This window comes from Hyaena hyaena, unplaced genomic scaffold (genome assembly GCF_003009895.1).
Source record: "Hyaena hyaena isolate Hyena2069 unplaced genomic scaffold, ASM300989v1 scaffold_459, whole genome shotgun sequence".
Lineage (NCBI taxonomy): Eukaryota > Metazoa > Chordata > Mammalia > Carnivora > Hyaenidae > Hyaena > Hyaena hyaena.
Window position 1 is genome coordinate 558,758 of NW_024081093.1, and position 15,551 is coordinate 574,308.

General features: G+C 48.9%; 1 protein-coding gene across 1 annotated transcript in view; it reads right to left on the minus strand.

Annotated features, from left to right (window-relative positions):
• The window catches only part of SUSD5 (sushi domain containing 5), a 56,362-nt gene that overhangs the window by 9,360 nt on the left and 31,451 nt on the right, over window positions 1-15,551 (minus strand). Inside the window, exon 4 of the mRNA XM_039253739.1 lies at window positions 13,217-13,405. Coding sequence (XP_039109670.1) covers window positions 13,217-13,405 — 189 coding nt within the window. The remainder of the gene's footprint in view (window positions 1-13,216; window positions 13,406-15,551) is intronic.

The following is a 15,551-nucleotide window of genomic DNA, read 5'->3' on the forward strand; positions in this document are numbered from 1 at the left end:
CTGAGAGCCTCTGTGCCCAATGCCTGGGATGTAGGAAGGAAGGAACAATGAAGCATGTGAGTATGAGGTGGGGGACAGATCTAAGTGAATACTGACTGCACACACACACACACACACACACACACAGTTGTTATTTGAAACACGCGACAGCAGCATAGGAATTGGGAGGAGGTAATTGGAGTCAAAATATTTGCAGGCATTTAAATTGTCCAGGACATGGTATCATCATTTGGTAAGTCACGGATGGCTGAGTAGCCAGCCCAGAGTACCCATGAAAGGAAGAGTGAATGTGTTAGACGGGCGCCTGGCTGGCTCACTCTATACAGCACGGGACTCTGATCTCAGGGTTGTTAGTTCAAGCCCCACGCTGGGAATAGAGATTACTTAAAAAAATAAAATTAAAAAAAAAAAAGAGAATGTGTTAGAATGTAATAGATGGAGTAAATATAATAATTTTTAAAATGCTTAAACACTCCAAAAGAACACAGGAAAGCAGAGAATAAAGAACAAAAAAACACAGTTAGGACACAGAGAAAATAAATAAAAAGACAGTGATTTTAAAACCAAGTCTATTGGTGATTAAATGTAAAACAGATTAATGCTCCAATTGGTTGTTTGATGCTTATTACTGATATACTTTAAATGTAACAGTATAGGCAAAAAATTAAAAAATAGAAATAACTGTACAGGAAAGTTGAAGGTAAAAGAATGAAAAAAAAAAAACACTTGGAAAGACTAACCAGCAAAGAAGACCTTAAGCCAAAAAACAACACTAGGGATAAGAAGGGTCATTTCATAAAGATAAATGTTTCGATTTTTCAGGACGATATTAACTTTTAAATCTGTGTGTACCTAATAGAAGCTCAAACTATCTGAATCTAAAATAAGTGAACCAGGGATACCTGGGTGGCACAGTCGGTTAAGCATTCAACTCTTGATTTTGGCTCCGGGCATGATCTCACGTTCTTGAGTTCAAGCCCTGTGTCAGGCTCCATACTGACAGTGCAGAGCCCACTTGGGATATTCTCTCTCTCTCTCTCTGCTCCTCCCCTGCTTGAGTACCCTCCCTCCCTCCCTCTCTCTCTCTCAAAATAAATAAATAAGCTTACAAATATATGAACTAAAAAGAGAAATACATAGTCCATGATCACAGAGGAGGTTTTAAATATCTCTATCAGTAACAATTGGAGCAAGCAGACAAAAAGCTAAGAATATATAGCTGAAAAACTTGCTTATGTAATAAATTTGGCCTATTTGACATATACAGATCATATCTAAAAACTGTAGAATAAGCGTTCTTTTCAAATACACATAGAACACTTTTACAAAATTGACCATAAATGAAATGCCAACGAACTTTAAAGGATTAAGTCATATCTATGTTCTCTAGCCAGAGTGTAACTAGACAAAGGATTCCCAGGAAATTCCCATAGGTATGGAAACTAAGCAAAATCTTTCCAAATAAATCGTGGGTCAAAGGAGAAATTGCAGTAGGTATTGGAAAATATTCTAACTGAATGATAATGCAAAATGACAGGTCAAACCTTGCTGGAAGCAGCAAACACTGTGCTGATTGGGGAAGTGAGAGCTTTAAATACCTCGTTTAGAAAAGAAGAAAGGCTGTGTACCCCAATGTTCATAGCAGCACTCTCAACAATAGCCAAACCATGGAAAGAGCCTAAGTGTCCATCAACGGATGAATGGATCAAGAAGATGTGGTTTATCTATACCATGGAATACTACATGGCAATGGAAAGAATGAAATCTGGCCATGTGTAGCAACGTGGATGGCACTTGAGGGTGTTATGCTGAGTGAAATAAGTCAGGCAGAGAAGGACAGATACCATATGCTTGCACGTATAGGTGGATTAGGAGGAACTTAACAGAGGACCATGGGGGAGAAGAAGGGGAAAAATAGTTGGGGAGAGGGAGGGAGGCAAACCATGAGAGACTCTTGGATGCTGAGAACAAACTGAGGGCTGATGGGGGTTGGGGAGAGGGGAAGGGGGGTGATGGGTATGGAGGAGGGCACTTGTGGGGATGAGCACTGGGTGTTACATGGAAACCAACTTGACAATAAACTTTTAAAAATTAAATTTATATCATAATAAAAAAAGAAAAGAAGAAAGGCTAAAAATCACATGGATCTCAGGAGCTAGGAAAGGAAGAATAAGTTTAACACAAAGAAAATAAAGGAAGGAGATTTTAAAAAAAGAGCAGAAATTAATAAAATAAAACACAAACATACAGTAAGGGATCACTGTAGCCAAAAGTTAGTTCTTTGAAGAAAACTACTGATTGATAGCTCAAAACATTGAAGTCCTTAGCACGAGTACTTAAGAAACACTTAGACAGAACCCAAATTAAAACATCAGGAATAGGGCCCAGGGCCCTGAGTGGCTCAGTTGGTTGAGCGTCTGATTCTGGCTCAGATCATGATCTCATGGTTCATGGGTTCGAGCCCCGTGTCGGGCTCATGGCTGTGAGCTTTGTACTGACAGCTCAGAGCCTGGAGCCTGCTTTGGATTCTGTGTCTCCCTCTCCCACTCCCAATCTATCTCTTTCTCTCTCAAAAATAAACAGACAATAGGGGTGCCTGGGTGGCTCAGTCAGTTAAGCATCTGACTTCGGCTCAGATCATGATCTCATGGTTCGTGGGTTCAAGCCCCGCGTTGGGCTCTGTGTTGACAGCTAGCTCAGTGCCTGGAGACTGTTTCAGATTCTGTATCTCCCTCTCTCTCTGACCCTCCCCTGCTCACTCTGTCTCTCTCTCTCTGTCTCTCAGCAATTAAAAAAAAAAACAGACAATAAAAACATTTTTAAAATATCAAGAATAAAAAAAAGGCATCACCATAGCTCTTTCAGATATTAAAAAAGACAATAATAACAAGATTATGATAAGTTTATGCCCCCCAAAATAAAAAAATTTAACTTTCTTAAAAGCTTTTCTTTTCTTTGCTTTTTTAAAGTAATCTCTACACCCAACATGGGGCTTGAACTCACGACCCCAAGATCAAGAGTTGCATGTTCCTCCACTGAGCCAGCCAGGCGATCCCAAAATAAAAAATTCAGATGAAATAGACAAAATCCTAGAAGAAGCTCACCAAAAGTGACACAAGAGAGAGAAACATTTTATATGCCATTAACTATTAATGAAATTAAATCTCACCACACACAGAAAATGTGGCACAGCTGGCTTTATCAATGAATTCTATCAAATATTTATAAAGGAGGATAATTCCAATCTTATACAAACTCTTCCAGGGAACAGAAAAAAGAGGAAATACTCCCCAACTTATTTTATACATCTGCTGTAACCCTGGAGCCAAACCCTGGCAAGGACATGACGAGAAAGTAGTATTGCAGACCATCCTCACTAAACATAGGTGCAAAAATCATAAATAAAATGTTGACAAACAGCAACCTCTAATATATTAGTATTGACAGGCTGAATAATTAAGCATTATATTAGAAGGAGAGTACATCACCCCAGGTTAGGTTTATCCCAGAAAGTCATTGGTTTATTTGGAAAAAGGAGTTTCAGAAAAGCATCTGGCAGAAGTCAACAGGATAAAAACCCCTAGGAATTAGGAATGTAAGGAAACTTCCTTAACTTGATTTTAAAAATACATAAAAACTGAGGATAAAAGGAAAAGATTACCGTCACACGCTAAAACGGAGATGAACTTTGAGGACATTGTGCTAAGGGAAATAAGCCTGTCACAGAAAGACAAATACTATCTGATTCCATTTATATGAGGTACCTAGTGTAGTCAAGTTCACAGAAACAGAAAGTAGAATGGTGACTGCCAGGGGCTGGGGGGAGGTGGGAAAAGATAGTTGTTATTTAATGGGTACAGGATTTCAGTTTTGCAAGAGGAAAATATTCTGGAGATCTGTTTTACAATAATGTGAATATATTTAACACTGTTGAACTGTACACTTAAAAATGGTGAAGACAGTGTTTTGTGTTATGTGTTTCTCACCATAATTTTTCTATTTTTTATTATGTTAAAAATGTTCATTTGTTTATTTTTGAGAGAGAGAAAGAGAGAGAGAGAGAGAGGGAACAAGTGGGGGAGGGGCAGAGAGAGAGAGGGAGACACAAAATCCAAAGCAGGCTCCAGGCTCTGAGCTGTCAGCACAGAGCCTAACACGGGGCTTTAATTCATGAACTGTGAGATCATGACCTGAGCCAAAGTCAGACACTTAACCGGCTGAGCCACCCAGGTGCCCCTCCACCACAGCTTTTTTTTAAAGGGAAGGATTAATAATATACCCTACATTAAAATTCTATTCATCAAAGATACTATGAAAAAAGTGAAAAGGCAACTTACCTAGCAGGAGATATTTGCAACATATATAATATACCTCAAAAGTTCGGGTATCCAGAATCCTATAGAGAACTCCTACACATCAATATGAAATAAATGGACAACCCAGTAGAAAAATAAGTGAGACAAATGAATACACACTTCAGAAATGAGATGTTCAAATAGTAGTAAATATATGATAAGGCTCTCAACATCATTAATCACAGGGGGAATTAAAATTAAGTGACATTACGACCTATTCATTGGAATGCTAAAAACGAAGAAGACTGACAATACCAACTATTGGTGAAGATGTGGGGCTCCCGGAGCTCCCTCACACTGCTGGTGGGAGTGTTGCTCGGTGCACCCAGTATGAGAACCGGTTAGCCATTATCTACTACAGCTGAAAATATACATACCCTAAGACCCAGCAATTTAGCTCCTGTATGCTCGAGGGGAGCATATGCAACATGGACACTGCACAAGAATGTCCTTATAATAGCCCCAAACCTGAAACAACAAAAACGTTTGTCAATAGTAGACTGGAATATTCCATGGGAAAGAAAAAGAATGAACTACGGCATTGTCGAACAACATAGATGTTTCTCCCAGACATAATGTCAGACAAAGGAAGCCATACACAAGACGACATCCTTTATGCTTCCACAGAAATAAAGTTTCAACAGGGAAAATGTAGTTCATGGTCATGGACGTCTGGGTGTTCTTAGGAAGGCAATGACTGGAAGGAGACACTAGGATTAACTCAACAGTGTTATACGTCGTTCATGTATACAGTAGGCCTTCGTTCTTCTTAGGATGCTTGTGCTTTGAAATATTTCAAGAAACTGTTGCTTGATCTTATGCATGTGTCACTCACATTAAGCTGTAAACCAGCTGCTGCTGACATTCCAGTGAAGAATTCACAGTCCAAGGGCAGACAGCCAGCATTCTCATTGGGACACTCACCTTCTAGGTGTGCCCACTGCAAGTACTTCTATCATTTGTACCTTGCCCAAAGCTGTTGCTACGCTAATTAGTGTCCTGAACATCTGAAATGGCTATTGGTAAAATTAGTGCCCTAATAATGACCATGATACGTATTAGAAATGGGCTCTTGTTGGCCAAAGGAAAGGTATTTATGAATGGGGGTTGGCTAAGGGTATTTTGGAGATACTTCTTGCCCTTATATGGACTGGGTAGCTACAATGTAGACCTTGATGGTGCATGGGACTTGAACCCTAAATGGTCTCATCTGGGAACCCCGTGTTGTGCACAGAAACCATGGGAGCAGGACACATCCGTGCCCTGGGCACGCCACCCTGACCTCACTGCACAGCGTGGCCAGCCCCTCCCAGCCTGGGACCTCTGAGAACAAGGCGCTTTGCCTCTGCATACCCTGCACACAGCATGGTGCTCAAGAGGTGAAATAGTGAGTGGAAGAAGCCCTTTTGATCAAGCTTGATTCAGCCTGGAAGTCCATCGAGCAGCATTATTTGATTTGTGATGGTAGCAAAGAATAGTCCCAGTACTGGGCATAACCACCGTCTGCTGAATCCCCTCTTCCATATAACCCACTCCATGAGCGTAAATATGTCACGAAGTCAAAAGGCACCCGGAATGTGGTGAGTCATGTTTTCTTGACTTGAGTCATGTTTTCTTCCCTCACCGCTTGTCTTGCCGGAAACACTGGCCTCACATGTAATGTTAGAGCCGAGGGTTTGGGAAAGGCCAGTCCACTGTGGCTGTGAGCGGGTCTCCCTTGACCTGGACCCTATGGTCAGTGTGAGCCGTGTGTGTGTGGAAATCGTCCACTTCCAGAGCCCCCTGAGCCGAGCGCATCCCTGGACAGCAGCCTGGGGCCTTGAACCAAGCACTTCCTGTCTCCCCGGGTTCTCAGGTCAAGGTCCTGGCTCAGAAACACGTTTTCACCACGACACAGTTTTTCCAAACCTCAAGTGAAGACAGGGACACCGACTGTTGACCAACAGCCTCCCCCTGGGAAAGTGTCCCAAACCTGCTCTTCTCCTCCTAAGAGTGAAGTTTGTTAGTCGTTGAATTTCAACCCAAAATTAAATCCCGCCTTGAAGCTGGGAAAGTCCAGCGCCATGCCTGTTGAGTGGCTAGCTCACTCCTGTCCCCTCTGCTTTCCCGTGTCTACACACTCAATCATCCAGCCACACTCTTGCCTTCCCCGTTCTCCCACGCTCTCCCTGAAACCTGTGCGAACACAACCTGGCGCCTCCTGATGGGACCAATGAGTCCAGAAAATGTAAACTTCATGGGGAAAAATCAGATCATTCCCTGGCTGCTTATATTTCACTGCTGCTCTAGAAAAACAGGAGATGCAGAGGACCCAGGAGGAGAAGGCGAAAGCTTGCTTGGGTGCTGCCTGCGTCTACCCTGAAGTCACAAGGTCACAGCCCGGAAGCCGGAGGCTCCCCCCCCCCCCACCTGCTGCTTTCCATCTCTTTTCGGGTGGTTGTATTTCCAGGAGCCCACACATTTCTCGTCTTGGCCACACGGTCGTTAAAAATAGCAATTCCGAAAAAGACAACCAGACAAGCCAGAAATAACCACCGGTTCAATGAACCTCTGAACAAATATGGCAATATTGACAAGGAGATTCTAAATTCAGTCGCAGGCTGACGCTTCATTCTATGAAGGAAGTGAAATCCCAAACATGGAGACAAGCCAAAATTGGAGTCCATTTAAGAAAACAAAAGGAAGGCTTTAGAAATGCGATAAGAGAGCCAACGAACATAGTGGGGGACGAGCTGGGGTGCGGGGCCAGCACCGCCCTGGGCTCTCTCTCCCTGAGATTCAGAGCCCCATGGAGGAAACGCAAGACCAGACAGATGATGGAAGGAGACCTGCCTGCTCTGCACACCCTGGCTCTGCTGTTTTCAGGCCGTGTGACACAGCTAGGGCACTGACCTTCTGCATACCTCAGTTTTCCCATCTGTAAATTGGAGCTAACCACATCTACCCTCGGATTTATGCAGGTCAAATGAGATAACACGTGTATAACTCCTCTCCCAGAAACGTTTTGTATTGTGGGTGGTGGTGGTGGTGTCACGGGTGCGAAAACGTGTGACACGTCAGAGGCTCTTGTAGCTGCGATGGGCACAGTTTATTGGATGCAAGTTACTCCTCAATCGAGTTGCTGGGAAAAAGGGAACAAAAGCAAAAACGACAGAAATGACAGAGATGGCACAGAGCAAGTGTTGGGTTTTATGACGGCCCTCTCTCGGTGCCTCCGTGGGGGGGGGCGTGTCTTGTTACCACAGCTGTGGCAGGCCAGCGCAGGGAAGGTCGGAGGCTGTCTGTTTGTTGTCATTCTCAGAGGAGGTGGGGCGGGCAGGGTGAGGTCAAACTGGGTGTCACCCACTGTCCTGATATTCCGGACCAGAAAATATAAACACACCCCTTGGAGCTTGGGGTGGAAAGTCTTAAAGGCTTTTTGAGCCTGTCTTGACACTTGGCGACGCCTTTAGTCAGGGCAAGTTTGAAAGAACAAACAAGGGGCAGCTCGCAGACGGAGGGTCTCAGAGTCTTTCCCTTCCTGGGTCGTCTGCCCTTCGCTACTTTGAAGCAGCTGTCCTTTCCAGCCCCGCCCCTGACCGCAAAGGCGGGATAAACGGTCTGGCCTGCAACCCGGGGGCGGAGGCCACAGGACCCCTGAGTGCTAAAGTCAGGAGAGAACAGAGGTGTTGCAGGCAACGTGGGGCCAGCACAGTGAGCAGCGGGAGAGGCAGCATGCCAAGGGAAAGATACAAGTGAGACTGTGTGGGTACCATCACTGGGGTCATGTCGCCAGAGGTGGCCTCTTGGGGGGCTGGGAGGTCCAGACGGTCTTCGGGGTACAAATGACCAGAGACAGAACACAGTCTTGAAGGTGGACACGGACTTGGCATCAGAAGATGCCCAAAGAGAGGCAACCCTAGCGTGGAAGCCTGCTGCATACACAGGGAGTGCAGCCTCAGGATTTTTCTGTGATTAGGGCAACGACCAGTTATAGTTAGATACTGAGGACACTGGAGAGGTATGACAGATATTTCCTGCTGCCCAGCTGGGAACAGAAACCAAGAAGACGTGTGGGTTTGGACAGGAGAATGGGAAGCTCAACGGTCAGACCAGACCTGGTTTCTTGGAACCGAAGCTCGAGAGGTACCAACTCACCGAGGGGAAAATAGCAGGTAAGGAAGTCCTCATCCGTTTAAGTTAATGATCAAGGACAAAGTCACGGTGCTTAAGCGAGAGACCTCGCTACCACCACTTGAGGCTCGACCTTTAACTGCAGTGAACGCACCGCACCACCCACCCGCCCAGCCCCGCCGGCCCAGGTATGCACACCCCTGCAGCTTCATCCTTGCTCACCACCACAAATGTTACGTTTCAGCGAGCTCATTCAGCCAGTCCCCACCTTATTGATGAATTTACATTGCTGCTCTCCCAAACTGACGGTTTAATCCACAATTACGTTCTCGGCCATAGTCGTAGGTGCTGTAGATGTGCCCTTCCTGGTCCCCTTTCTCAGGCTGCGGCACTCATCCCCCAGCCACTGTGAGTGCTGGCAGCTGATGGTTCACAAAGAACAGAGAGGCCCTTCTCTGGAGAACTGCCTTTGGCGGAACGAGAGCCCTGCCTGGGTGCTCACACGCGCACCACGCCACCCAGCCCAGCAGCCAATGACAGATGGACATGGAGGAACTCAGAGCTGGTCTCCTTGTTCCCGGGGGAGTGACCCTGTGGCACAGCTCGTGAGAGCAGGCAACGGGAGAGGGCTGCTGGGGTCACATCCTATCTTCCCCTCCCTCTCCTACTTCCCTGCCCCTCGATCCTTCCTACTTTCCTCCCTTGATCAATCCCACGCATCTCATCAGGCTCTACTTGTAGAGAATCTGGCCCAAGGCGTCCAGCCAACCTTCAACTGTCTATACGATGCCAACTTTGAACGGAATAGTCTTCCTCATAGCCTTGACCTCCTAGGCCTCCAGAATCTGAGATCCCAAACTCATCAGAGCCCCAGGTTGTTCTAAATCCGACCTCTCCTCTCCAGAACCCAAGACACTTGCTGGCGAAGACTAACATCTCACTCAAGGACAGACAGTCTAAGTCCGAGAATGCCCTTGGTTACTTGTTGTAACAGGGGCTAAGGTCAATAATGCAAGGAAGCGAGCAGGGAGCCAGAGTCATGCACAAAGCCCCTCCGGTCCTATGAGTGAGGCGGCCTAAGTGCTCTCTGGGATCAGCATGAAGTTGAAAGGGAAAGAACATTCTGTGAGTCCATTCATGTCGCGGGTCCTGTTCTAAGTGATGCAGCCGCAAGGGGGTGTCCATGTTTCTACATTAGCAAATGCAGGCTCAGGGAAGTCAAGTTCAGTGTCCTCTTCTCGTCCTAGCTTCTCTGGCATCATTTACATAAACTGAAGCTTCTCCCACCTTAAAATGATAAGGCGAGCACGTGAACTAAATAGACCCTCACCGTCTCTCTGGCCCCGACCGTCTTCCACCTCTGCCCTGAGCCTCTGCCCAGTCCTCCTCTGGGGCAGCAGAGATCGGAGACTGAATTGTCTGCACCCCCCACCATCTTCCTTAGCCCGCCTCACCCCTGTACTTGCTGTGGCATGGCCCAGGGGCTTCCCGCTCCCTACATTCACACTGAGAATGCAAGGGCACCAGAACCTTCTTGTGCTGGGAAGCCGAGGCACACATCGTAGCTTTCATCTGCTTCTCTTTGCAGCCTTTCACATCACTGCAAACATACACGTCCCTTAAAATTTCACCTGGTTTCTCCGTTTCCCCTTCTACTGCTTCGCACTCCCTTGAGGCACCTGCTTTGTAGTTCCCTTTAGTGCTGGGACAGTTTTGCCCGAGTCTGCACACACAGCACCTGGGCCCTGCCAAACAAAGGGGTGTGGAGTGGCCAATGGGCCCACACCAGGCAGAGCTGCGATCCAGACCCGCCAGGGGCCAACCCCAAACCCCTGTGCGGCCCCCTGTCCCAGGATGATGTTTCTCTGATTTGAAGCACTTCTCTCGCCAAAAAATGGATGTTCACTATAAAAATAAATGTGCAAAAGGGAGGGAGATCTCGGGTGAGGATATTCTCGTAATACCCATGCTCTTGCGCGCGCGCGTGCACACACACACACACACACACACCCCTTATAAACGACACGGCTAGTTTAAATGTCTACAGGCCAGTGAAAACTGTAAGAGTCTGTACACTCAGCCAAGTACAAAAACCAGAATTCCTGGCCCCCAGCTGAAGCTCTAACAAGTCGGCCTTGCTGTGAGAACATAAACACCACTGCAGACGCACAAAACCTGCATTTAGTTCTTGTGTCCCGGGAGCCCCGGGACACAGCCCGGCCCCGGGGGGAGGGGGGGTGCTGGTGGGCGCGGCCCCTGAGCCGGTCGGGCTCGAGTGCCTCACCAGAAATGAGGCGGGCTCTGCTCTCAGGAACAGTCTCGGGTGGGGGTGGGTCTGCTTTGAGGTTGCCACACGCACACACCAGAAGTGAGGGCCTTATGCCTCATTTTGTCCAGCAGGTGAATGATCCGAATTGGCCAGGGGCTCCTGCCTGCCAGGAAACAACGGCGAAGTTACGACGGTGAGGAAAGTGCTAGAACATGGCTCAAACTGTGCTTCTAGTGCTCGTCCAGGTCTGTACCTTTTTGTTACTAGTCTGCAACGAGGCATGTAGATAGATCAAGAATACGTTTTTCAAAGCTTTCATAACAACAGAGGAATTTTATGTCTGTTTATCAAAAAAAAAAAAAACCCCAGCGTATTTGGAATACCTTTAGTTTAGCCTTATATTAATTGGCTTTCACTATACTTTGTGCTAAAGCATCAGTCTGCCAGCCCTAGAGCACAATTTTTAATGGTCCACAGAGAGTCTGAGAAGTAGTGAAATAAGTAATTTTAAACAACCTCATTCATTAAAAGATACTCCAAGAGAAAAAAGATAAGCCACAGAATGAGAGAAAATGTTTGCGACACACTTTAAGTTTCATGTGGGGCGCCTGGGTGGCTCCCTCAGTTGAGCTTCTGACTTCAGCTCAGGTCATGATCTCGCGGTTTGTGGGTTCGAGCCCCGCGACTGGCTCTGTGCTGACAGCTGAGCCTGGAGCCTGATTCGGATTCTGTGTCTCCCTCTCTCTCTGACCCTCCCACACTCACACACTCTCTAAGAATAAATAAACATAAAAAAAAAAAACTTACAAGAAAGTTTTATGTAAGAAAGACATCCTACGTTATGTAAATAATTTGAATCAATTAGAAAAACGGACAAGAAGACTTGGACAGGCATTTTACAGAGGAAATGCTAATGCCTGTTTAACACATGGTAATTCTCAACCAGAGGCATGAACGTTACAAGTATGTCACCAACAAAGCTGGCGCTAGATGGCAAACGTTAAAATGTCACAGTCCTGAAGGTCGGTGAGGCTGCTGGACAATGGGGACCCTTAGACAAGGCTAGGCCAGAGAGTAAGCTGGTCAGAACGTTCTAGAATGGGGCGCCTGGGTGGCTCAGTCGGTTGAGCATCCGACTTCGGCTCAGGTCATGATCTCACGGTTCGTGGGTTCGAGCCCCGCGTCGGGCTCTGTGCTGCCAGCTCAGAGCCTGGAGCCTGTTTCGGATTCTGTGTTTTCCTCTCTCTCTGACCCTCCCCTGCTCACGCTGTCTCTCTCTCTCTCAGAAATACATAAAAAACATTTTTAAATAAAGAATGTTCTAGAAAACTCTGTGGCAGCATCCACTGACACCGAGCGCACACCGACCCCCACGGACAGCAACTCCACGCTGTGGGGCAGCCTGCAAACAGCCAGCAAAGGGAAACGAGCCCAAAGCCCCCAGCACACCGGACCGACGGCGCGGCGGCGTCCACCCGTCGCTAATGGCGGCGGAGGCGACAAACCACAGCTCAGGCCACGACGCGGATGGCTCCCGCGGACGACACAGCACCCTAGTCTCCTCGAGGTGCCCCCGTGGGATCTGCAGGACGTTCTGGGGACACGCTGTCCCCTAAGCTCATTAACACTGTGGTTCTGGAGTCCTTCCCCTCCGTGGAGCCAGCCTCCGCTTGGCACCCATCCGGGTACCCATCACGGGTTGGGGGAGGGGCTGGTGGTCAGGAAGCGGCCCCTGGAGGAGCCTTGGGGTGAGAGGAGCCTTGTGAGGTCAGGGAACAACTCGGAGTCTGGCAAGAAGCCGGAAGCCCAGGTCAGGCGGAGGCAGGCCAGGCCAGCCTGTGGGTGGGGACAGCGATTTCTGCCGCAGGGAGAACCCCCAGGGGCTGGGCAGGCGGTGGGGGCAGATGCAGAAGTGTGCGACCCCCCCCCCCCAGGACGGGGATGATGGAGTGGGGACCCCTGGGGAGTCAGATCAGGCTTCTGGTGTTTGACGCCCCCCAGGAGTCTTTAGTCTCCACGAAATACGCAGGCTCCGGGCCGGCCGTGGGCGGGGCCAGGCCACAGGCCGTCTGGGGATATTCTCCCTGCGTCACCCCCACCACCCCGACGGCCCGGGACGGCTCCGCGCCGAAGGAGGAGGCCTTGCCTGCGACGCTGTGGGCCCACCCCGCTTATAAGCCCCGTGCCCCCCAAAGTCAAAAGCTCCTGTCACAACCCTTAGCAAAGCCCTCAAGGTCCCCTCAAGGGTTAGGCCCAGTCCCGCGGTCCCTCACACGTCCCACCTTCCCGACAGCCCTTCCGGCCGCGGTTACCCATCAGGCGGCGCTTTTACCACAAGCCGCGCGTCTCGGTCCGATCTCCAGGGGGGTAAGTCAGAGTTGCCCAAGGTCAGGGGAGGTGCTGGCTGGTCCAGAAGTCGGACGCCTCTTTCAAAGGAACCGTGTGGGGAAGAGCAGAGACGGGGGGCCCGGAGGCTTACCTCTCCCGCACGCCTGCACCAGGCCGTACCACTCCCCGCAGCTGTTGCACAGCAGGGTGAAGGCCGTCTCGCGGTGGCCCGTGACGTGGCCCGGGGCGCACACGTACAGCAGCTCGTCCCCCATCTCCAGGCCCGTGCGGCCCTGCAGGACGGTGTGTGGGAACGAAGGCGGGTCTCCGCACGGCTTCTCTGAGGAAAAGGAGTCAACAGTGAGCCTTCCCAAGCCCTGCGGGACTTCCGCAGCGGGGCGGGGGGGGGGGGGGGGGGGGGGAGCGCAGTGAAAACCCCCAGCCCCCCAGCAACGCTCCCCTCCCCGGGGGCTGCCTACACCCTCAACTGGGATCATGGGGCTATTCTCCCCTTCACCCCGGCACCCCCTAGGGCCTGGCCAAAATGAGGCACTGAAAACAAAACACTTGTTGGAGGCGCCTGAGTGGCTCCGTGGGTTAAGCGTCTGACTCTTGGCTTCAGCTCAGGTCATGATCTCACAGTTCACCGGGTCGAGCCCCACGGTGGGGTCTGTGTCTACAGTGTGGAGACTGCTTGGGATCCTGTCTCCCTCCCCAGTGCCCCCACTCACGTGTTCACACGTGCATTCACTCTCTCTCTCACATGCGCGTGAGACACAGAATCCGGAGCAGGCTCCAGGCTCCGAGCTGTCAGCACAGAGCCCGATGTGGGGCTCGAACTCACAGACTGCGAGACAATGACCTGAGCGGAAGTCTGACGTTTAACCGACCGAGCCACCCAGGCGCCCCAGACACCTGCTTTTAGGCTTTTAGAGAAGTTTTGGGTTTACAGCAAAATGGCGTGGAAAGTACAGAGGGTTCCTGTGTGTCCCCCGGGCCCGTACAGGCAGTCTCCCCTTTTATCCACATCCCACACCACAGGGGCACATTTGTTACCAACCCTGAACCTACCCTGACTCCTCATCTTCACCAGAAGTCCATGGTTTGCATTTGGGTTCCCTCTGTGGGGGTCCAAGCGTGGCCCTCAGGCTGGGCCCCAGAGTCACTTTTGGGGAGGGAGCACCCGGGTGTCCTTTTAAACCCCTGTTGTGAGTGTCCTGTGAGAATGTTTTTACTGGTACATACTTTTTACTGGAAATGAGCCTTTTAGCAACAAGTGTAGACTGGTTTGTATTAAAACCTGCAAATTGCCTGTGAAAAACCCGACTTCGACCACCGAGGGAGCCCTGAAGGTGAGTGGAGGAGGATCCACGCTTTCCTGCTTCTACATCAGTGGGAGCCCTGGGGTCCAGCTCACGTGAGACCCTGGGATTCAGAGGTCTGTGGGGCCAGTCCCAACACGGAGTCCGGTAGTGAGGAGCGACACTGTTAGCCGAGGGAAGAGGTTAATGGTTACAGAGCTGGGGCCTGGGCCACGGGTCAGACCCCACCCTCGAGGCGGCCTGGGCCACACCTGCTGTGGTCTGAAGCCCCTCCCTACCGGGTCCTCTCACGTAGTGACTGACACAATAAATTCCCTGCGAAGTGTAAAAAATATCTTAGTCTTCTCACTAAGCTTTCCAGCTTCAAATTTCCCACCATTAAGTGTGGTGTTATCTGTAGGTTTTTCGTAGATGCTCTTTATACAGTTGAAGTTCTCCTCTGTTCCCAGCTTACTAAATTTTATCTCGAATGGGTGTTGGTTTTGTCCCATGTTTTTCAGTATCTGTCAATATGATCATGTGCATTTTCCATTGTAGGCCGTCGATGTCGCAGGTTATAGTCATTGAGTTGCATGTTGTACCAGCCTTGCACACCTGAGATAAATCTTGCTTGGTTCTGGCATATGATTCTTTTTTATGTATTGTTAGATTCATATTGCCTATGTTTTGCTGAGGAGTTCTGCACTATGTTCATTAGCTGTTGGTCTGTGGTTTTACCTTTCTGTAATGACCTTGTCTCATGTTGGTATTAGGGTAATGCTGGTCTCATAGAATGTGTTAGGAAGCATTCGCTCTGCTCCTAACTTCTGGAAGAGGTTGTCTTAGTGATTGGTATAGTTTCTTCCTTAAATGTTTGGTAGAATCTTTGGTGAACTCGTCTGGGTCTGGTGCTCTCTGTTTGGCGAGGTTATTAATTATTGGTTCAATTTTTTAAAAATTTTATTTCTGAGAGAGAGAGACACACACAGAATGAGCAGGGGAGGGTCAGACAACAAGGGAGACACAGAATCCAAAGCAGGCTCCAGGCTCTGAGCTGTCAGCACAGAGCCCGATGCGGGGCTTGAACCCACAAACCGTGAGATCATGACCTGGGCCGAAGTCAGACGCTCAACCGACTGAGCCACCCAGGTACCCCTAATTGTCAGTTCATTTCTTTCCTTACAT